At 41.5% G+C, this 24,789-nt stretch overlaps 1 protein-coding gene across 5 annotated transcripts in view; it reads right to left on the reverse strand.

Annotated features, from left to right (window-relative positions):
• The window catches only part of SCAPER (S-phase cyclin A associated protein in the ER), a 131,597-nt gene continuing 106,808 nt past the window's right edge, over positions 1 to 24,789 (reverse strand). For 4 of the 5 annotated variants that reach the window (XM_027897964.1, XM_027897966.1, XM_027897967.1 and 1 more), the window contains 5 exons: positions 22,332 to 22,569; positions 19,725 to 19,874; positions 4,572 to 4,763; positions 2,070 to 2,121; positions 1 to 449 (listed from right to left, as the gene is read on the reverse strand). In XM_027897964.1, coding sequence (XP_027753765.1) covers positions 355 to 449; positions 2,070 to 2,121; positions 4,572 to 4,763; positions 19,725 to 19,874; positions 22,332 to 22,569 — 727 coding nt within the window. In that variant the 3' untranslated portion in view covers positions 1 to 354. Of the gene's footprint in view, positions 450 to 2,069; positions 2,122 to 4,571; positions 4,764 to 19,724; positions 19,875 to 22,331; positions 22,570 to 24,789 lie in introns of those variants that run through there. The other variant, XR_003572798.1, reaches the window with a different exon arrangement.

The following is a 24,789-nucleotide window of genomic DNA, read 5'->3' on the forward strand; positions in this document are numbered from 1 at the left end:
CAGAAGTCACACCAGACAGAATAAGTTATTTTATTACAAGATATATAGAACATATTTTCTCTATTTGCAACCTTATTTCAGCAGTTCTGCAGTGCAAGTCCCACCACATCACAGGGCAGAAAACATCCAAATCATGACATCGGATACATGAACAAAATAAACTCAAATTATCAAAATTACAAAACAGAACTTGGAAGTATCTACAGTAGTTATGATATAAATAGTGCAAATTATATATCTACAGAATAAGTATTTAGAGTATCAAAACCGTTTCAGAACAGCCTTTTGAAGAAGGTAGTCAGCAGGAACTGGTCAGTGTGACGATGTTAGGGATTAAAAAACCAAATACAACACTTATTTTTTCAAGAAGAACTGCCGAGCTTCTTCCCAGGACTGCCGCGGGAATCTGTTGGACAGCTCAAGGTAATCTTGAGAACTGAAAAATTTTTCTGTTGAAGACAGAACATAAAATTACCAAGTTATTCCCTCTTAAGATAAGATGGCAATAAAACAGGAATAATGAACATGCAGCCAAACCTGAGATACTTTTACTCCCCTCCCCCTCCCGAAAATCTTCTCAGCCCGTGGGGTGACACGTCTGTGGAGCTTGGGACATGGAGGGCTGGCTTTAAGAAGGGGGGCAGAGGCTCTGGGTGAGCAAAGGCTTCCATTTGTAAGCTTTTGGATCAGGCTCCGCTTTACGCAGCGGAACATTACACAGCTTACAAACTCTATGTTCTTGGACCCGCTGGGGACCAGCTCAGCCTCGTTCAGCTCTGGGCAGCCTCAACGGTGTTTTCGGCTCAGCAGCTGGTTTTTTCCACGAAGGGCTGCGGAGGAGTCGTGCTCCCTGACTCCCAGAGCTCACAGCACAAGCACAAACGCAGCTTTCACTCCTGCGAGTGAACAGGACTGCACGTGTGTGCGCAGGTTTGTGGGTCTGAGCCTCCACACAGCAGCCAACAATGAAGTTTGTGCTTTCAGGTCGTATTCCCATCAGTGTTACTATTCCAGTTTGGTTTTTTGGGGACACCATCCTTCACATTCCGGTGATACAACAGATAAAAATAATCCCGCTTATACTATTATTGAGTCAACTTTTTTTGCAAGCGGGGAATGTTTAGAAACCACACTCACATGTCACCACACAGTCATCTTTCTTTAAAAGTTCATCCAGTCTGAATAGTGAAAATCAAAAGCAGTTTTCCACTTGGGTTTTAGATGTTCCTTGAGCAGATTCTCATGCAAACACAATCCTGGAAAGTTTGTGCTGCAGACACTGCCCAAGGCTGCTTCAGACTGAGAGGTATAATGTTGACAGTAAAAATCTCCATAAAGTTACATTAATTTCATGTGTTATAATTTATTTTTAAACGCAAAGTTTATGTTTTAGACCTAGAACCGCTCGTCTCTTGCCAAATGTTGGGCAAAATGGTGATGGATTTTTGCTTGCTATGAGGAAGAAACGGCTGTCCAAGCGAGGTACTTTATGCAAAATACAGCTACTCAAGAACAGATGCCCATCAGCACTTGAATTTCAGATGTGTTTAGCAAGTAACAGCCATCTCAGCTGAGAATATTTCAAATTTAGCCTAAAGAGATTAAATGCTTTTAAAATAATACTTTAATAACGGAGGGCAAAAAAAAAATCACAACTTTCCTGCAAACCGATGAACGTTAAAGAACGATTACAAGACAGTATTTTACAGATTTTTGGCTCCCCAGGTGTACTGGCATTGCTGCGTGGCTTCTGCAACCTGAAACTTTTGAAGGCAGCCTTTGTGACAGCTAATTAAATATGTGCAGGTACAGTATCACGTTTTAAGACATGATACCACACAGCATTTAATAAAGATTAACAGTCTGAATCCCTGATACGACGAGGAGAGGACTAGAAGACCTGTCAGGATGTAAGTCAGGGAGCCTCTCCCCGAGCTGTAAAATCATGCTGCAAGTTACTGTATTTCTTTTATCGTGAGGCAGACTCAAAAAAATTAAATCACAGTGAAATATAATATCTACATATTTTGTTAACCAACTGCTGCTCTTTTACACTGCATTGAACGTACCCCTCTGCTGAGATAACTGATTATCCATTTGGCCTGAGCTCTGTGCAAAATCCTATAGGGGAAAAAAAAAAAAAAAAAAGGCATCAGGTTTTCAGATCTTACACCTGAGAAATTAAAACATTTTAAAGTTTTCACAGTCACTCAAAAATACTAATACTTTATGAAAACTGTAAATTAACAAACTCTGGCTTGTTTGCTACATATAACTACAGAATACTGCCAGCACTTAAATTCTATAATATATAGGGTAGATTTTTATTCCTTTATTTATACTTGTTTTGGAAAAAAAAAATTAGTGCACAACAAAGAATCCAAGGCTTTAATATCTTCTTAGGAAACAGTTCTTACTGCGATTTTTATTTACCATAGCTGTGTCTCTGTAAAAGAAATGGTGTTTCAGATCTTTGCTCCTGACCCCAAACACACTCTTACAAAATTCAGGAATGATTGCAGTTTCAATGGCTGTGCTTCCCAGTGAGCCCGAGGTCCTCCTGATCTCTTGGGTGTGTGTGAAGTTCCTCCCCAGCGGGGGTAACCCCAGCCCGAGGTGTGGGATGAGCACCCAGAGCCTCGTGTGATCCCTGACTGCCAGCCCCGCAGTCAGCAAGGACACCGACCTCGCCGGCTGCCCCACCACAGATCCTATCTTTTGCTGGAGTATCCACCCAGCAGAACGCTGAAGAAGGTATTATCTGATAAGGGATACAATTTAGCAAATCGTGGATGCTCCTAAATGTTTTTTTTTTTTTTTAATTATCTCTAAAAGCCGAAGTAACAAAAATAGACGGGCTGATGCAAACTTCAGATGATGGAAATAAAAATCTGTTGGTAAGGAGGTAAAATCCAGCAACCCTTTGCCTTTGATTTTTGCTGCACACATTTAACACACTGTATTTAAGTGTTATATTCGTACACGCCACCAAACTTTTACGCAAACGGGACTTCTTTTAGCGTTCCCTGGCACAGGAAGAACCTCATTTTCTCGTCACGGGGGAACATTTTACAGTCTCTCCCAAACCTTCCACCGAAGCAAATGAGAGATCTGCTTGACAAACAGCAGCGAGCTGAAATAAAAGTAGAGAGGGAAGCCTCTTCTGCGTGTGCGGGATCCGAGCATTCCTCGGATCCTTCCAGAATCGCTCTCCGTGTACGCATGTGCAGCATTTGGGATTAGATTTTAACATGGGCAAAAAACTGAAGTAGCAGTGAAGTCAGCAAAGACAGGGTTCTTTATAGCATGCACAACTCTTCCATATTTTAATGTAACAACTTTTTTTAAAAGCCTGCAATAACAGTACATGGGCTTGACATCTGAGATGTACCTCTAACTGGAAATTAACGTTGTCCCTTGTAGATAAACTTACACTTTACCGTAGCTACTGAGGATTTTAATGCCATTCCATCTCTTATAGCACAGAAATCAAGCTAAAGATCCTGAATTATTCATACAGAGAATACTCTCCTCCACTCTCATGTTTTTTTGGCCAAAAAAACTGAACTAAACTCGCTGCATTTCCTCATAACGCTTAAATTATTTTTTTTGCCACTGCAACTTCTACGCTGAAATCTGTGGTTTCACTATGACTGTAGCAAATTCTTTTAATACTAAGTTCCAAACTTTAAAAAAAAAAAAAAAACTGCTATGCAATTATTTCAGCGCTAAAAGGATAAAAAGTAGTTGCACTCAGAAGTTATGCAAACTTTCAGTAAATATTTAGTTCCTGTGCCTTCTCTCTCAAATGCATGTAGCCTATCCTTGGAGTATCCTTGGAGTAGCTGTAAAGCATTTGAGGTGACTGATACAGAGTTACTAGACTCATAAAAGCGTATTATTTTTAACAGTGGAGTGTTTATGAAAACTGCATTTATTCATTGGAAACGGTCAAGGTATAGAAAACGTGAGGCATCCAAAAAATCTGATCGATAAAACAGCACATAAATTCAGACAAAGGGAACAAAAATCCTGCAAATCCTTATTCAAACCAGTATTCGTAATGACCTCAGTGGCTTACTGTCAAAAATAAAGATTGCAAGATTAGACTGGTAACATATGTTCTGTGTATTTTCTGCATAAAATATATACACTTACTCAGTTCTCTGTAAATCTCTGGTACGCAGTATACAACTGTACATTTGCATGTAAACACACGAATATACCAATTTTAGATATGCTATATGCGCAGGAATTTAAAAAAAAAATAAATATTTTAAGAATTGTCTCGTAATAGCAGGACCTACATCAAACCTTCCCAGTACACCCAGGAGCCGTAATGAAAACAGGATCCTGAGTGGACAGTGAGAACCTGAACCACTCGGTAACCTTTCAGAGCTACAAGATGCCTCAAGTACCGGCATAATCTGTGGTTTGAGAAGAGCTGCAGAGAATCTCAAAGCACTTCAGTGCTGTTTACTTGTTTTACTTTAGGCAAACGATTGCCACACTCAGAGTGAAGGCGAGAGAAGCGGCCGCGGTGACCCCGCCCGGCTGCAGAGCTGCGATACCTGGATGAAGGTGGCGAGTAAAACGCAGCTCATCTCCTGCTCCAGGATGATCTTGTTCTGAGGGTTGTTGTAACAAGCAGCTATGAGCGAGGGGAAGAGCACTTTGATTAAACGAGGGTCACTGAAATACTGGAAAGGCAACTGGCACAGTTTCTGCAGCACCGTGGGGTGACGGCCAGACTGTACAATGATCTGAAAATACAAACATAACAACATTAAACCACATGATCTATCTGTTCTTCCCTTCCTGTTAGCCACCAAGGGTGCTGAAGTCATGCTAAAAAAATGAGCATGGCTGAGAGTAAGTGCTAAAAATAAAGCTTAAAACATTTACTTCAAATAACTTCTGTTTCAGTGGGTATGCATTATTTTTATTGCAGAAGAAAATCAAGAATGTTGAGCTCTGAAACTTTTTTCCTCTATCCCCCAAGAAGACAGTAAGCGAGAAGGGGATTAATCTGCAGATTACAATAAAATAGATAATGTAATACCTTCATTCAAAAAGGAAAGAATTACAGCACAGGGACTATTCTGAGTCAGAGCTCTGAAACACAACACCCCAATGCCTGCCATTTAACCACAGCAAGCACAGGGTGGGTGGGGGGGAAATTCAGAAAGAAATCACCAGGATTTTAAAAACTCTCCCTCCCGAGGCTCCATCATCCTTTCCTAGAGTGCCTGCTGGCAATCAGAGAGGACTCTGTTTCAGGGGAGATGTCTGCCACGCATTCTCAGGCACCAAGAAGAAAAGGTGATTGTGAGCTGCACGGCGAGGAGTTTTAGTAAGGAGAGACTCAAGAGATCCTCCCATCTGTATTTCTTATCTCAGTTTCTATCAGTGCCATTGGCTCTAAAAGGAGAATTGTTTAGATAAATGGGACTGTTGTCATGAGGCAGGCTAAGTTTACAACTGTGTACATCTGAAGAAATAAGGCAACGCTATCACTGCGTCTCCTGCACAGGAACCTTTCCAATTTACTTGATATTCTTATAAAGTCTTTGTGATAAACTAAAAAATGCCCCAATCGGATCTGTTCCAAGTAACCTTGATTAGACAATTACAATATGAAAGAGCTGTTTGACCCAAAGTTGGCTTTTTGGCATAGGAGGAAGCTCCTATAAGGTTGGAACACTGTAAAACTGAGGGTCATGACTGTAAATTGTACTTGGAAAAACACAATTTTACAGGTACACACCCAGACAAGACTGCATTCAAATTAAAACCAGAAGGACAGAAAGAAGCAGTTGAGGCCACAGGAACATAAATTATAGGGATTTACAAGTTTTCAAAGCACTTTTAACAATACCTTCAGAGCACACACTAAGTTGATAATGCAGTTCAGTTTAAAAACAAGATCAACAGAGTAATAGTTTGCATTTTTTTCAGCTCACCAGTGACAAAGACATTGAAAACCTTTCAAAATACTGGTGGCAATGTCTTAATGCCCTTAAAGAGAGAAGGAATTTTTAAAAGACAGGCAAATAAGAGAAAATGAGGCACACATTCAGACACTGTTTTGAGGAAAATATCACTGATGATTCTCAACTTTGCTATTGGCTCCCACCCTGTAAGCGAGACGTGCCCTCCGAGTTTGGGAGTACTGCTGAAACTTTAAATTAACCAGAGTGCTTATTATACAAATCTATTTTTCTATGGTAAATTCTGCAATCAGAAAAGTACCTAAAATCAACTGTAATTGTACTAAAGCAACTCCAATTGGTATTTTTGATCCAGGACAGAACAGCAGAACTCTTGATCTCTGTTTAATGGCCACCATACTCTTGACAAACAGGCAGAGGCGAAGAATTTTTCGGGACTTTTCATTTTTCATTTCACAGTTCACTTCCTTTACCTGTCCTAAAAATGCCATGGGTAGTTAGTGAAGTCTTGCCAAACTAACAGTGCAGATACCCAAATAGCTTCCATGGAATTATTATTTCATTATCTTTTGCTTTCCAACAGTTTTACTGCTGTGATGTTATCAACGTTAAGGATAGGAAGGTATATACAAGGGTTGCTGATGTTTTAATCTGGTATTTATCACATGTGGAATCAATTTAATGATTTCAGCTCATTGTTACTAATGCAGCTTCTAAACCTGATATGCTATATTATGTACTCTGAAGGAAAAAACCATGAGTCACCTCTTACTGGAAAAAAAGCCAACCAAATAAACCTGTAGCAGAGCACACACTCCTTGTTCCGCTGTCAGTGGGTGGAGAAAGTGAAGCCCAGAGCTCGACCGAGCAGACGAACAACAAAGAAAACAAAAACATTGTGCTTCTTTTTGTTGACTTTTGTTTTCTTTTTCTTTTTTCTTTTTTTTTAAACAGTCCCTTGGCTCAATGATCCCAGGGAGTTTTGCAGGCCTGGAATATGGAATAGTCATCTTACAGAATGCTCTAATACAAGATACAAAGTCCTTACTGAAATCCAGCTTGCCTCTCCTCCTGCCACATCCTGGGATCCAGACACATTTACCCAGAATTAGCTTTTCTTGTTGCTCACTCTCTAGCCTGAAAGTCAGATATGCCTGTCAAATGTAACAAGATCCTAATTAAATCACTGCATTTCTGTACAGCCAAGCATTTAAGCACCTGCTTAACTTCAGCTATGTGCCCATGTTCCATTAATATTTGCTTGTGGTTTTCTTTTTCTGAATTGAGACCTATTAAATTAGTCCAAGCTACTTTTTTTTTTTTTTTTTTAATCCAGAGCAGGCAACTCACATTAATGTTTTCTATATTTCCTTCAAAAATGTTGCTTATTCTCAAAATTTACATATATTTATACAACCTTATTCGTTTTACCTGGGCTTAGCTGGAATAAATTCCACCTTAGCTTAGCTTATTTATGGCCCAACATGTTCTAAATGTTAGAACAGCTCTATGAAGACCCAATTATGCCCAGGTAGGAGACACAGCAAATACATTTCTGAAATGCTATTTCATGATGAATCAATGAAGTTTTTTTTCTGTGCTGCCAGCCAAACTCCAGATCCAAATCCTGCTGGAGGTGGAGCTCCTGTTCCAGAGCACGCTGAGGATTCAGGGTCAGCACACCAAAAAACACTGCCCAAAGGCCTGTCTGCTTTCAAAGTAAAAGCCTGCTGAGAGGGAGAGGCAAGAGTATCTTAAATCCTCACCTTTGAGACTACAACCTCCCTTGCTTGGTGCCTGTCTGCACTTCCAGGTCTCCCATACCCTGCACGCTGTGCCTGCTGCACCCGCAGCTGACGGCCCGGCACGGTGACTGATGGGATGACCTGCGGGCACTTTCCACTGAGCAACACCTTCTAAGGCTGCCTATCAGTTATCTTCTGTCACTTCCACCAGTTTATAGCCTTCTGCAGGTCCTGCTAATTTGCTTAATCTCCAATAGGCAGCAGGTCAGGCTCTCTCCGCTGCCCTCCCAGCAATCCACGCTCCCGTGTGACTCTCTGGGAAGTGCACTCTGCTCTCACGAGCGCAATAATTATCCCGATCCACCGTACCGGTATTTCTGAAAGTTTATCACTGAGGAAAGTATGATTCATGATTTCTGAAGTCTCTAGATGGAATCCATGTCTTCCTCACATTTACTAGGGCCAATATTCACTATACAGTGTGTTGCTTGGCCCTTGGCTGCAGTTCCTCTGGCTGTGAAAGCCTGCAGCAGCATAAAAGTCAGTCTTTCTAAACAGACCCCAGTGACAAAAGCCAGCAATGTGCCACACAGCACTTGAGCAATAAGAAAGGACAATCCATCAAAAAAATTAAAAGCTCCTTGTGGTATGGAACAGTCATAAAGTTGTGAGGGGAACTCATCATTCTGCTGGGAGACAAGGTTTCCCCTCTCACTTAGGTAGGGTGTCTGGCTACAAACCTGAGGCGACTGTGGAAGGATATTCCATCCTGGATTTCCAGTTCTTCACTGTATTCCCACCAGGACAGCTCCAGCAGCCTTCCTCTCCTGCCACTGCTTCCTGGCACCTGACAAAGGACAATTTCCCAGGCCTGAAGGCCTTTGCTAGGGAACCAACAGGCCATATGAACCCGAAACACCAGGGCAGGATTTTCCTCTGGGGAGCAAAGGGAATGTTGCAGCTCATTTCATTTTTCAGTGATGCCCCAAAATAATGTTCTGATGCTCCTTAAGGAATGAGAATCATAGAAATGCAGCTCCTTTCCTTGCTTGCCAGGGCAAGGAGGTAACCACTGGCAGGCACTGGGACAACCTTCTCCTGAGATCTTAGCAAGGGAAAGATGTGGAGAACACCTCCTAATGCTATTTACATACTGTATATACATGTATTTATACTTCACTTTGTTTTCCTTTTATCATCAGTGAAAGCTACAATTACTTTAAAATGCATATATAAGTATTTCTGTCAAAGGAAGGTAACAAAATCTTCATAACTAATGGGATGCAGATCTTTTGAATGATACAGTGACAATACAGGATGTCTCTGCAGTTACATGCCAGATCAGCTGTAAAAACTTACAGAAAACCAAAATAAGAATCCTCTAGCCTTTGAAACTCTATTTTCATAATATAGTTTCAGGTATAATTGTCAGGTAGCTGAGTGTATAAGCACCTTGTGAGTAATAAACAGGATTTCCACTGAGAAAACTGTCAGCCAGAAAGCTGAAGAATGGCTGTATGTAAAATACTGAACAAATATCCATCAAATTGAAGCAAATTGAGAATTCATATAATCATGTCATGTCACTCCTATATTCATATGTTCTAATTAGACACGTAACGTAGATGCATGCTACTAATTTATCAAGAACTAGCAGTTCAATCAAATGCCTTGTGAAGATTTATTTTAATTATGGAGTAGCATTTTTGGTGACAACCTAAGTTTCTCTTTCCAAGTTGTAAATGCACACACTTTATATCCGTAAAGCGTTTAAAAAAGAGAAAATAATTGAATTTGAAACTCTGCCTACAACCTCCTAGCGATTTAAAGAAGATTATGATCCCAGATTGGTTTCCCGTGGCTCTATGCATGTGTGTTAAATATTGTCAGATGTTTTATTACAAATAACAAAATAAATGGTTCGGTCTCAGACCAAAAACTTTTTCCCTGCTTGTGTACTATGCAAGGTTAGTCCAGGATTACTGCAGAGTGGAAGTGCTGATTTTTAGAGCAATATTTAGTCTAGTTCTACTGGTGGATTTAGGTTTTCTTGTTTCACTTATTTCATTCGGACTTTTGCAACTCTGTAAAGACATCATTCTTGTCAGTTATTTCTGTCAACATATACAATAAAACTGCTGGAATTATTTTTCAAAGCAGCAAATTAATTCTCTGCTCAGGAAGAAGAGCAAACCAGCAGCAAGCATTTTTTCTACGCAAGGGTAAGCCAAAGAACTGAGAAGTGCTTCCCTTTGGGAAGAAACTTTGGGAACAAACACTGGCATCAGTGGCACAGCCACCATCCATCAGACCTGCAGGGCAGGGCGTGTCCAAATGAGAAGTCAGAGACAACACCCAGCACCCCCAAGCTGCCATCTGAGCCCCTGGCTGCGCCTCCCCAGATCCAAGCAGAGGGATTCCTGCTTGGCACCGCCGCAGCACGGAGATAACGGGACTGACGGGTGCTTTCTGCAGCCCAGCGGTTTCTTGTCATCCGCAGGAGGAAGGGAAAATTGAGAGCAGAGAAGGGAAGAAGATTGCCTAGGAGAGAACTGAAATCTGTGGCCACGAAAACCCCCAAATGTCAAGATTTGAACAAAACCTTACAAGTCATCCCGGTGCGCCGTTCTTGCGTGACCAACCCCACCTGACAACGCTGTGCTCTTCCTTCTCTGCACTCAAGCTGATGGTTTTTAGCCATTATGACTGAGTATTAGAAGTTGTAGTTCTTTTATTTAAGTGAAAACTGAGACAAGGTTATACTAACGTGGATACGGGAAATGGAGCCGGATCGTAACTTTGGAAAGTTTAAAACTTCCCAAACCAAAACCAACCTTGGCTCTTGGAGAAAAACCTGCGGATGAAACGGTGTGTTCCACACACGTACTCAGAAACAAACACAGTGCTTAATCACTGGGAGCTGAACTAACTTTCCAGAAAAACATCCTTCCCGATAGAATTTCCCTTTTATTTTTATGAAACGGAGCATTAAAACGTGCCCTTCTACTTGACTGTGCTCTCCTGCTCTCATGTAGTTCGTGTTCAGACGCAATTTTCTTACAGCAACTCAGCCTAAAAAGCTAATGGTTCTCCAAGGGGCACTCCCTGACTTCCCCGCTATCTCAGATGACCTGCAGTTCCAAACTTCAACGTGGCCATTATAAACATTTGGATCTTAAAGTGGGACCGTTGGGATGGGAACTCCTAATGTTTCTTTTCCACGTATTTATCATTTATATAAACGTCAGCTCTAATTTGCACTAAAAACTAATAACTTTACTGAACAGGAACCGTGCATCTAGTTCCTGTAACAACAGTATTCCATCAAACAGTTAAATCCTTTTGTTTGATGTTAGGTTATTTATAACTTGGTAGAAGAAATAAGTCTTTATATTAGTAGTCCAGAGTTTCTCTTCAAAGTTAGATCTGCATTATTTCTTTGCTTCTATATAAACAGATCTCATACTGCTAGTATTTAATCAGCAGAATATGTCACCACTCAGGCTCTTCTTCTGTTTTAAGGTCAAGCTCTTTTCTTTCCATTTTGCAAACTCCACTATTGGCAAAGCTGTGAGCAAAGAATGCTCTGAATTCCTCCTAACATTTCTCAGGAATTCAGAGCACCATTTCTACGCAAAAAGAAAGTTCCAGAACGCTGCACTCAAATTTGAAAACAAGAATTTTGTCTATTTGAAAAATTCCAGTGTTTATTTTCTTGGCGTCACGTGTCAGCTTGCAGAGAGAAAAGATAAGAGAGTTCAGGAATAACATTAGTCTTCCTATAAACCACACTGTAAGCATTGTCCTTTCAGAGCTCTACGCTTTAAGCAGACTCAGGGGTGCTCTCTGTGTACACGCAGCAGAAAAAAATCACCTCAGCAGTTTTTGTGTAATTACCCTAAGATGTATGAACATTTAGGACAGGATGATGGCAACTACCAGCACAGCGACGCGGTGAAGATTTCAAAATGTTTACCAGAAGTGGTGCTAGGGGGAAATCTAGGAAGAGATGTTCTCTATACAAAGCTCTCGAAAAAATGTCACCCCAAATGACAACTAACAAGTCACCTCGGTTATAACAAATGAAGTATGTCTAGATCAAATTCAGCAATAAAGAAATGTTAAACATATATTGTAAAAGATAAACTTCGCTACAATGTGATGAAAGGAAAATGGAAACAACTCTAATATGCACTGAGGGTACTTGTGAATTTAATGTATGCCCAGGCTACAGGATAAAATAGTAATATAATATCTGAACTAGAAAAGGTATTAAGGAAAAGCCTAACTTGAGAAGTGACAGCATTGTAGCATTTGATATATTAACATAAACGTTTAAACGTGAGGTTGCTCTTGTGTTAATCATGGACTTAAGGACCTTAAGGGTATCACCTCTTTCTAGAAAATATAAACTTCACTGTTTCCACAATAACATAAAAGGAGATTTATATATTTGTTGGCCTGATCATTTTTGATCAGAAAATATTATACATGAAATGTATGAGAAATACATGTGTTCTGTAAGATAAAATTAAAAAAAAAAACATTGAGACACGTCTCAAACCCTCAGGTATTATTCTGAGCCCTGAAATGAATAGAATTAGCCCTTTGTAGCCCTGCACTGTTTTTCAGTGCACTGTTTTTCATCTTCACACTTAGATGACATCTTCAGCTTTGAGGATACACCACTTACAAATTTAAGTTGCTGCTCTGGGCACGATCTGAAACGAGATGATTTAAAGGGTAGAGAAGAAAGCAGGACCATAGTCAACAGAAGTTTAAGGAGACTGTTGGCTGAGGTTTCTGCCAGCATCCCTAGTAACAGAGCTAGTTTGGGTCAAAATCCCCAGAAGGTGTGAATAATTCAAACATTACAGTCTAAAACACATAAAATCTTTTTGTATGTCTCAGAGCATTTTCTCTCTTCCAAAGCGAACGTTTTCTGTCACACTCCAAAATCCCCACTCACAAGTAAGCTCCACAGCCCCTGGAATTAGTATTCCTAGCACATTTTGTCTTATGGCTTCCACAGGAAATCTAAAGGGTTTGTCAAAGTATCTAATCATCAACTAAGCAGCCTGTGAAACACTGAACCATTGGACATGTTACAGAGCTGGCTGAGACAAAGCTTCAAACAGAGAGCAAGAAAATGTGCTCTTCTGCCACGAAAAATGGGCTGCAATTTACCCTTCGCTAAGAGGAGAGGAGGACGAGCGAAATTTTCCACAGTACTCAATGAATGCACTTTGTTCTTTCTTTATGTTCCAGTATCGCTTCAATCGAGCGTGACTTGAGCCGAACGCGACAAAACGGCTTCGGGAGAGCTCTCCGGGCCTCTCGCAGGCTCCCACCCTCAGAGCAGCATCCAAGTGCTCGGCAGAACTGTCAACCGGCCGAGCCCAGCGCTGGGAACACAGAGCAGGCCGGCGTTGCCTCTGCATGGGGCCGGCCACGCCGGGGACAGGCCCCGCGGTCGGCAGGGACTTGGGAAAGCGAGAGTTTATGGGAGAAGCACAGGGAGTTCCCTCACACATGAGGCGAGGCAGACAATAGCTCGCAAGGCCCGATGAAATATTTGCAGGCTTTAGACTTTGTTTCAGAGTTTCTGTGTGAAATGGAACCCTCACGCAGAGGAGCGAGCGCCAGGCTGGGAGCAGGGCAGGAGGACGGCGGGCGTTGCGCAAGCTCCGGCTCCGTCCGCGCCAACGGAGCGGCCCAGGCCCAGGTCTGAGCCCAGAACAAACTGCTTATTAAACAGGACTGTGCCAAACCGTGTGGTGCTTTTTCGTGAGGACGAAGTTCTACCGGGGATTAAGCTGAGACCACCAAACTCCTTTTATCCCTGATCCAGGAGTAAGATGGGAACGTTGCTCTCTGGAGGCGGCATTAGCGGACTCTGCTCCCTCTCTCCTCCTCTCTCAGCTTCCTCACGGACTGTGTTTTAAGGCTGTTGAAAGTACTGGCTTTGATGACATCGGGAGATAAGTTTATTCTTTTGTGTTTGCAGTTTGAGAATAAGACAATAAGATAAATCCAAATGCATTCATTTCTCACGCTAATTCCTACACGCTCTCTCTTCCCTTCCCTACAGGAATCAGCCATGAACCGAAACTAAACGCACTTGATTTCATGTTAAGTCTGTGCTCATATTAAATTACTTTCCCCACATCCTCTCAAAAAGCAAAATAGAAAAAAAAACCCCTACAACGGGATGCGTTTTGGAGTGTTGGAAAAACAATTAAGATGTGACACACGAAATGCGCAGCCCCAAACGCTTCTGCCGTATTTGCTTTGCTCTGCCATAGTTCATTCTTAGAAAAGAGAAGGTTTCTCGGGAAGCTCAAACGACAAAGGTGTCCGACAAATTACCTAAGAGGCGTCCCCGCTTTTCCCTGACTGCCCAGACAGGAATGCCATCTTTCCTGAAGACACTGGTTCACTTAGGAGAATTTATGTGGTCTGAGGAGCAAAAGCACACATTACAGAGCCGGCTTAATGTACTCCGCTTTAACGTGGGGAGTTTAATCCTTGGGGGATTTCTGTTCACAAGCTGAAGTGCTTCTAAATGGGAGTGAAGACTACAACTTCTCATGAATCACTCACTTGTCAAAATCGGCTATTTCACAAAATTTACCAGGCATATTTTTTGTGCGGAACTGTAAAGCTTTAAAAGGTCAGAGTGTGCTTTTTTAAGGTTTAAAGAAATAAACCCGCAACCTCAACATGAAATCAATCCTCCTAAAAATCTCTCTTTGAGAAGAAACTAACAAAATCAGAATTAAGTAATTTCGGATGCTGTTTACTTACAGATAGGGATGTTAACTACACGGTAACTTCCAATTCCTGCATCTTCACTCTTGTGCTGCGCTTTCAAAAACTCCACCTACCAGATCAAAAGTGTTCCAGTCCCTCCATAGCCCCAAAAGCAGCACAAATAATGAAAGTTTAATGATGGCCTTTAGTAAACAACCCATATGGAAACTCTACGCAATATTTTCATAACTTCCAAGTTTTCCTGTCGACTTCTGACTTTGACAATTTTTCCATTCAGAAGTATTTTTCTTCCTCCAGGCTAACACTAGAGGAAACTGGCCACATACTGAAACTCAATATGCACTAACTCTGTCAAAAGCACAAAATAATTTCCCTACCAAAGGTCAATTCTAATCTCAAGTCACTCTGTCAGAGTCCCTTAGAGCCCAACAACTGTGAATTATTTAACCAAAAAATGGAAAAGACAATCTCGAGATGAAGCCTTTCTTGGGGAAATAACTGCCATGCCTTGTGTGCTGGGAATGAGTGATAAATGTCACGATCCTTTCAGAACTGCCCCTACCATACAATATTTTAGTTTCTTTAAGTGTTATATTTATACCTGCGATACTGCTGTGTGATGTTTTATATATTTAACATGGGAGAAATTCCTCTCCCAAAATATCCTGTAATCTTACTGCTCCTTGCTCTTTTAACTGGAGCTATAGCTGGGATTTCTGAATTGAGTTTTGCAATAGGTTTTCCACATGTATATAGCAAGGAGAAATTTCTAGTCAGTGATCGATACTATTAAATCTAATTCCATTTGCTTCTATTTTCAACATATGGATTATTAGATGTTAACATTTCAATTATTTATACGTTTATAAGAAGAATAACATGCTATCCTTAGTGGGCAGAAGTGTCCAGGGATAGAGGGTTTGGAGGGAACAGAGAAATAAGTGAGACTTGTGCAACTGGAAGACAAACTTTTGGGGGATGAAATCCCTTTTCGAAAGACACACGGTGTGTCTCCAATTTTTAACAAAAACTTCTGAGAAAAGTTTTCACTTCTACTTACAAATCTCAGTTTTATAACTATGTTTTGAAAGGCTGCACACACTCTCCTCCAGCTCTTTCAAAGAGATCTGGTTTTGCAATCTATTAATAGTTATCTTTTAGAAGTACACAGTCCCACATCCTACAAACCCCCAAGGTTAGTGGGATTCTCCTAAAACGCTCTATAAACACAGCGTGTGCCAAAAACTGGGAGAACAAAAGCTATTTTTATTCCAATAAAGAGATAGCAATGCAAATGAACAATGCAGCTTCTTTTGGAGCCTGTCAAGACAAGATCCTCAGTCTGAGGATCTGATTTGTGGGGACTTTTCAGATGACAAATATCCCCTAACTGCAATGAATATGGAAAGACTTCTATTCCCAACACAGCAACGTGAAAGAAGCCAAATCGTCTGTCATTCGTGTTAATTTAATTACAGGGCCACATTCAATTATCCAATATAATATGCAAATGAGGCGAGTTGACAGCACATGCTAATTATATTCATTATACTAATTAAATCAAACAACGAAAGGGAATAAAAATGTAATGAAACAGAAGGATATTTTTAATTAACAGGAACATTTTGATTAGAAACCGTAATTCTACGGTCTGATATAGCAGGGTTGGCTGCTGGAAGATTGGACATTATTTTTATTATGCAGTTTAGTTTTACACGTCTATCCTCGGTATCATGGGACCTGTTTTTGTCTGGTAGTAGATTAAATGGTGGCCAAAAAAAAAAAAAAAGAGAATCCCCTCTCCTTCCTCCCAGTTCAGGCAGAGCAGATGCCTAATAAAGCTGTGGCACAATTACAGAGCCCTGTGTGAAGCACAGGCTGTCTGGCTCTGTAGTAAACACAAGTTCACGTGCCGATACAAAACAGACAGCGCGGCTCAGGCTGCACTACTGACGTCGGGCCGTTTAAAATATTAAAGAAACAACTCCTTGGGTTTTGAAATTTTCAGTTTCATAACTGATTTATTTCTTCAGTGACAGCAGCTGCCCTGGAAAAGCTTTATGAATGTTAAAACAAAATAGGAGAAAAGGAAAGGAATATTACTAATATATTATCCGCGGGCAGAGTCAGCAAAATCAGTCTTTTTAAAATAAACAGAGCAAGCACTATCAAAACACTTAGGAATGTGTTCCTTAGGAATCCATTGTCCTCACTGCCCCTCAACAGAATCACTTGGGCCTGGACCAAGAGCCAGCCGTGGTGAAAACACCAAGTGGGAGCCCAGCCACTGCCTCTGCGTGTGTGTGTGTGTGGGAGGGCCCCTCGGATTCGGGGCTCCTGGAAACTGCAGGGAAATGGGAATCTCGAAGCCACACAACAGAAAAAACACTTTCCTTTTCAATTTGCCACTCAGCTAAATAGAAAGGCTTTCACGGGCAGTGCAACAGATGAAGACAAACCTTTGTTACGTTAAATGACTGGCATATGATGCTCTTGGAAGAATTTGTTCAACGAACGTGAAATATTTCGGAAATTGCCCTTTTATGATTTTGACTGCACAGTGATAATAATTCACTTACTTAAATCACAGTACTACAACAGAAGGTCAATGTTGAGGTCGACAGGCTGTAAAATTTCCTTTTTAGAAATCTATCTATTCTCCAAACTGGGGAACTGCCTTTTTTTTTTTTTTTTTTTAAATAATAATTTTTTTTTCTTTATTCCACTAAGCTGCTTTGGATATTTATCCACTGGTGTGGGTAGGCAAAGGAATCACAAAAGGCATCCTGAAAACTCCAAACAACTGTATGACCTTTTTTGTTTGGAGTGTTGAAAGGAATGAAAACATACCTCTGTTTGTAATAAGGAATACAAATTTAGAGAGGAAAAGACTTTAAACTACAAACATTTCCAAACAAACGCACATTTGACTGCAAGAAGAGCATGAATCTGCTTTGAAATATGTCAGTTATTGCCTCAGTTCAAGTTGGTCCAAATACTAAATAAACAGAACTATCTGGCTTTATGGAAATTTGTTTTCATAGCTCAAGTCTAGTGTATCTATTTTTATTACACTGTTCTTGCCAGGAGTTCAAGCCTACTATTTGAAAACTTTCACTGTGAGACCAATTTTTTATTTTTAGTAGGATAATAACAACGAAAAAAAAAAAATTGGAAGCTCTAACATAATAAAAAATTAAACCATAACTGAATGAACAGAAAGCACTTCCCTTTTCATGAAAGGAAGTCTGTCTTTAGGGGAAGTCACAACACCAACAGCACCTGAAAATAAGCAAATGGTACTGCTTTGCCTTTTAGTAATAGGAAAATTGTTTCCTTTCACTGAAAAACCTTCCCTGTATTTTGCAATACACTTACCTGAGTGAGGAATGCTTCAGTTTTTGAAAACGTTTTTTTTTATTTTTAAGTAAAAAAGCCAAACCAAAATGCCACTTCCTCAGTTGAAAACTTACTGATGAGAAATATCAGAAAAAAACCTAAAAATGTTAAGCACATCATGATACCTCTTGAGATAGCATCTCTAAAGCAAACCACCCTAACGGGCAGCTTGTCGGGCACGAAAGGCACCGACAACCTATGGCTGTTCCATCAAAGCCCTAAACTCGATTCTCAGAGCTGCAGAAACCACCTCTAAATCCCGAAACCTGCCTCTGGCCGGGGCACATCAGAGACTGCACGTGACCTCAAGCCCAAGTGCACATGCTGAAGAATCCGAGACCCTTTCAAATCCCCAGCTGGAAGCACGCAGTGCCTCTGGACGGCCCACGGCAACCCCCCAGCCCCAGCCAGCTGCTGCCATGGCCCGCTGCCCACTCCCCGCAGCCGGACCTTCGCCCTGGGGCACCCACAGCGACCGGCGGCTCCAGACTGCAACTGCTGGGAGGAAATCCCTCTTCTGCACTATTCCTGGCAGTGTTTGTAGTGGCAAATCCTCCACGCAATGAATCACATCTGTTTGTACTCGTGTGCCAGAAGAGAAATTTTTAAACGGCGGAGAAAAGACGACACAAGTTCGCTGGCTCTTCTGGGTGCCAGCACGACCTGCCAGGCAGCTGAGGGGCTCAACATGGCAGCAACCTCACAGGGAGTTAAAAATGACCATATTAAAGTGTTGCCCCCAGTCACACAGGGTAGGAAGGCTGCAGGATCTTCCCCCCAGTGGTGGCCAAAGCCACAGAAACATCACTATAGAATTACGTAATTCCTGTGACAGCACTGTCAGCTTTAAGATATGACAGCGTTCCAATTACAGTCAACAACTATAGAGAATTTCTGAGTCTAAATCTCTCAACTATAGTAAGAACATTATTGAGCAGTTTTTCTCTAAACCTTCACTGACAAGTTGTACCATTACTCCTTCTGCTCATCAGCTGAACTGAGGGCACTGAGCTCCTCATCCTGAATCCCTACCCCAAAATTTGAGCAAAACTAAGAAACAGGTGGTAAAAGTATGGAGAGAGAACGCAGTGAGTAACTCCACAAAGTACAGCATCCAACTGAACCCTGCCCAAGACGTGGGCACCACAACACACACCCAGAGTCAGGTTCACATACTCCAAGTGCCAATGCCAACCTCTGCCCTGCCCAATGCATTCTGAGGTGTTACACATAAGCTGAGCAAACTTGGAGATTTTAAAGATTGAAGTCTTTTTGGAGGTTTGTGTCTGGGTTATTTTATAAGCAAATAAGAGCAGTCACAGAGTCCACTGACAAAAGTTAGGGAAGCTGAAGGGGAATTTCCACTGTTTGTTGGACAGGGTATTTGGTTTACTGCTGAAAGGATTCAAGGAGAGAAGAATGGTTTAAACTTAAATAAGCACACTGGCAACCAGGGAGATGGCTACACTGGCATCCAAGGACAAGTCTTCATGGCAGATTAGCTTAGCTGGCTTTAAAAAGGGTACCACAACCATCTGATCAAGCTGACATGAAGCTAACTTGGAATTAAGAATATCAGTTTCTAAGTATACCCTGGCATAGAGCAAGGCTAGTTAAAATCAGTGCAATGTCAGCATCCTTGTCTGCATGAGAACATGGAGTTTGCTTATGGCCACATAAAATTAATGCCTTTGTCTTAAGATACAACTTCAGTTTCTCTTTGCCAAACACGCACTTCGTGCTCAAATGAATCCCAAGTGCTTCAGAAGCAGCGCTGAGGGGCTCAGTTTTCTGGAGGGAACCATGACTAAACGTGCCCCTGATAACTTCTGATCCCATTTTCCATTTGCCTTACCTGGTTATCTGTGTTGTTTACAGTGAAGTAGCCCACACAAATAATGACCTCGTGCAGCAGTCCCTCACACGTGTGCTGGGAGCAGTGCCACAGCAGGGAGCTGATGATGTGCCGGAAGGCAAGGGACAGTCCTTCAGCACCCACAATTGACTGCAAAAAAAGGCCAAGAAACAGAAATTACACTCCAGCAGGTCCTAGAACTTGTGAGAATTGCCTACACAGCAGCTGAACCCTTCTGGTTTGTTTGTTGGGGTTTTTTTGCATAGTACAGACTATGTTCTTTGTTGCAATGACTGCAGAGGACAGAGTCTCTTCTTCCAGCCACTTACCGTTCACAATTGCACGATAACGTTAAAGGTCACAAAAGTAAGAATAAATTCAAATTTTCCAGGGACACAGGAAAAATTGGATTCTGCTTAGCTGAGATTCAGTGCAGCTTTAGGCTGACCATTTCATCTGATATACACTGCATGTTCCAGGAAAACTTAATGTTAATAATATTTCTTAGGAATAAGCAAAAGAAACCAAACCATCTCCATTTCTGCAACAGGGCAAAATGCATTTCTTCTTCATAACTCATGCTCTGAACGGAATACAATGATGAATAACAAATAATGAATTTTCAAACATTATAAAAAACTTAGAAACATCTAAAAAGAGAGAACACTCAGCTGCAAAGCTTCTTGGGATGCTTTTTAAAAGCAGGCAAATGGCTGTAACGTGGAGATTCAGAATTAGATTTTATCTGCGCAGCCTACAGCCTCTATTTAATAAACATGTCAAACAGACAGAGCGACACAGGGTCAAAGGGGAAAACTAAAGCCCAAGGAATGAGCATGACAGTCTCCTAACTCTAATGAAACAGCAGTGCAGGCCTGTGAGAAAATCTCTTTCATTTCAGAGTTTTCTCCATTTTCTACCTTGTAGCCTGTGTTAGGCACATACACATAAATCCCAGGCTGTAGCACAGTTCAGTCTCACCAAACTCCAAATCTACCCAGCAAAAGTAGAATCCTTGACAACTGAACTCGACTCAGCTGTGGATTCCTTCCACCTTGAACCTCAAGCTTTCTGTAAAGTCAGTGTATTTTCAACCTTCAGTGCCCAAAACAGCCACCGTTTACTGCTCTGCATCCTGTAAATGCCATATTCTCAGGTCCACCCTTATTTAATTAGCGCTGTCCACGCATGCTGTGACCCAGCACTCTGGGTTTAACCTTCCCTGATAACAACAGGTCAAAGGGCACCTGAGTTTGTGTATAAAAGTTAAACTAATTTTTCAAGGAAACTACGCTTCCTTTTTAGCCAGAATTAATATCGGCTCAGGACCCTGCGTTGTTTCTCACTACCATCTTTCAATTGTTTAGATTGTCAAATCAAATGAAATATATACCCAGGAGCCATCTGTGCTAATACAAACTCTAGAATCACCAGACCCCCTTCTGTTAATCAAATCCCCCTATTCCACAGTCCTACTAATAAGTGATAAAACTATTCCTTGGAGATAATAATCAGACAGCACACAAACGAGGCTTTTCCCTCTGCCAGCCTGCTCCAGCCCACAGGGTCAGAATGGACAGCAAACTGCCCCAGGTGTGTGTTATTTTTAACATTACAGGAACAAATCATATTAGTGCGCTGAAAGGGAGAGCGCTGAGGCTACACCAGCCTGCCTGCCCCTCACAAACAGCTCGGACCAAGCTCAGGGATTCCTCCTGAGCGAGCGCAGGGAAATAATCCCACTGCTTGGGTTTCAGCCGCTCCTCACTCCCAGCTTTCACCACTTTATGTCGAGCAAACTAATGGTTTGTTATAAATGCTGAGATGTTAGGGTGTCGGTAGAGGGATAAACACAGGCAGTGTAAGCAATGATGGTGGTTTAGAAATAATTTTTAAATCTCGGGATTTCAAAATCTTGGGACATCAGGGAGAAGCCTTTCAGCCAGTGGGATCTGCTGGAGCTCCCCTGTCCCAGCTCAAGCCTGTATTTGTATTTTCTTTGTACGGCAAAATGATTCATTTACGCTTGAACTCTGTTCACAGAGAAAGGTAAGCAGAGACTTACCTTTCCAGGAATCGAAATGCAATTTTTTCTCATTTTTTAATTTTAATGAGAATTATGAAAGGTTTCCAATTTTGGTTAATAAAGTTCTACTTGGATAAAAAAATTTGGTATCAAGTGATTTTCAGTTTCAGTTGCACAATCTTAAAGCAGGGGGCCACTGAATGCACTGGAAAATGTAAATTGTGGTTATATTACAAGCAAATCTTTTCACCTTTTATTTGGTGCTTTTGTTAAAATTTTTCTTTTTACATTTTTGGGACTAATTAAATATAAAACACAAGACATAGAAGCAAGTAAGAAGAAGCTAGAAGATGGAATGGATTTGATTTAGCATTTTATGTACTCTAAATTTTCACTTTTTGACTGAATTCATTAGCCACAGTTATACAGTGGAAATAACAACAGTTACAAAGCATAAAACCTAAACATTTAACTGTGAAAGTTCCTTCAGTAAGCAAGATCCTAGAGACAAAACGCAGTCCAAAGGTATAATCAATAATGAACATTTCCACACCAAGAGAAGCTTTAAAAACATGAGTTACCTGGAAGGCAGGCAGGTCAAGAACAGCAAAACTATTGAAGAAACGTAAACTCTGAATGGCAACCTGGACTGTGTTGGTGCCATAGCTGTCTTTAGGACTGGCTGTGTTTGGATCTGCAATTGTCCCGTGGAAAAGAACACAGTACAGCATATGCAAGACTCCAACCAGATCCGTAGCCTGAAGAACCGCTGTTAGTCCCGTGGGGTCCTGACGTGCGTTGTCAAAAATGTTCCAAGACCTGCCAAAAAAACACATCGAGCCGGCTGAGGAGGAGGCAGCGCCTGGCGGGAACTCGCCCGGGATGCAGCACGTGTTGGAAAAGCAGTAAACTGGTAACAAGGAAAAAACCCAACGTGTCAAGAAACTTCCAGAAAATACTTTCAATATTCAGGGCACTGTCTCACCCTCTCTGTAACTGCAGTGCAGCTGCATCGTTCAACCTCTTTCTTCACATCCCCGGTGCTTGTGCTCGGACCCAGCGCGAGAACATGCCAAAATCTGGCAGCTCTGAAGTTGGAAGGCTGAGGGCACTTTGGGAGCACTTTAGGGGCTGCAGGCAAGCCCTGTCTCAGGTCAGTAGCCTACACTCACCTTTCCTGCTGGCAGTAGCAGCCAGCAGCGGTGGGGGAACCCCCTGCAGCCTCTCAGTGCTGCAGTGATGGGCTGCAGGCACTGGAACAAACTGCCTACCTAAGTTCCTGGGAACAGATGATCTTAATCAAATAGTTGTGCAGGAATTTAAGAATGAAGTAGCTGCGCAGTAGGAAAACACACTACTCCTTATTTCAGTCAGATGCTGTTATGGGGGAGTGCACAGGGCAGCAAAACACAGCTAAGAATGAAACACTCGAGACAAACCAGCACAGCTCGTGCACGTGGGAACTGGGTTTCTTTGTCATCTTCTGGGTATGCACATAAAATAATGGGGAAGGCTTTTGGTTATCCAGGATTATCAGCACAGACAGGCAAATAACCCAGGATGCCCTTTCCATTCTCACATCCAGACTTTAAACACAACCCCTCCATGACTTGTGCTACTTCAGTTTTTTCACATTATTAATAATCCAGAAGATGATGCAGGACAATGACTACTAAGGAAGACTCAGATTGTCACTACCCTGGAGGTTAAATAACGTGTGGAAGGCAGGCAAGTACAAAATAAGGCCCAAAAATAATTCAGGAAGTTTTATATACTTGGAGTTCTAATTCAAACCCATCACGCAAATTACTCGAAGTTCATTTTGGAAACAAACTTACTCGATATTGGTAATTAAAGGAAACACTGAAATATTAAGATACAGTGAACAGTAACACTGAAAATATGCTACATCAAAATCTGGCGTTTATCTCATCTACTGTGTTTCCATCTTAAAAAATGAAAAAAAAAAGAGAAAAAAAAAGAAGGAAGAAAAAAAAAGAAGCAAGTGTCAATACCAAAGATATTATTCTTTTTTATAATTAAAGGAAAACATGACAAGTGATAAGAGAAAATATAAAAACCCAAATGAAACGAGGATACTTTTCCCTTTTGCAACAATCAAAAGCAAAGGAAATGGGAAAGTAATGGAAACTAGAACAACTTCCTGAAATAATCTGCAACAGTGAAGACCAGCCACTCAGAGGCCTCAGAATATTCCTGTTGACCAGAACCAGTAAAGAGCTTTCCCTTGACTAGAACAGCTCTAAATAATCTCTTCTGTATCTGTATCAGAAGCACCTTGCACCCCTCTCTTACAGACCCCTCTGGCTCCAGTGACGTTTCCAACCCAGATCCAAGGCAGGCTGACTAATCCTGCTTTTTACAATACAGACTCTTGTCTTCAACAGAGCAACTAACCCATGAATTCAGCAACTACCAAGGTTTGGCAACCACCACCTTGTTCTGTCATTGTCACTTTTCCTAGTGAAGCAAATGCAGTAGGTAAGAAAGCACCATCTCAGCCAACCCAACGTCTGTCCATGAGAATTTCTGTGTGTAACAGCACACCCTCGCTTCCTTGGACCACAGGGAAAAACAGGCAGAGCAGGACAATGAACCCACCTTCTCCATGTCCCAGAGGAGCCCTGAGCCCAGGAGAACACAACAGGACAGTATTTGGATTGTACTCAACTTGCTTTACTGGCACCCATCTGCTTCCATCACTGCCTGCTCTTATCTTTACCTTTAGGAAGCAGATGCTCAGATGACTCACCTCTGCTTTTCACCTGTTAGATCACACGTGTAGGGAGTGATCTTAACTGAAATTAGCACTTATGGGTACCATTTCTTTCTGAGTTATTTCTATTTACAGTCTGTGAGTGGTCAATGCTACTGAGATAGCTTTTAAGCACAGTATCCTCTGCTGCCTGCTCCAGGATCTGTGTCCCAGTCCTACTTTTGCGATACCTGTGCTGTGCAAACACCACTCCAGACTGCAGCAGCAGTTCACAAGTCTCTGAAAGAAGCAATCAGATCTTT

This window comes from Empidonax traillii, unplaced genomic scaffold, assembly GCF_003031625.1.
Source record: "Empidonax traillii isolate 1590-97213 ecotype Southwest subspecies unplaced genomic scaffold, ASM303162v1 scaffold571:size529327, whole genome shotgun sequence".
Classification (NCBI taxonomy): domain Eukaryota; kingdom Metazoa; phylum Chordata; class Aves; order Passeriformes; family Tyrannidae; genus Empidonax; species Empidonax traillii.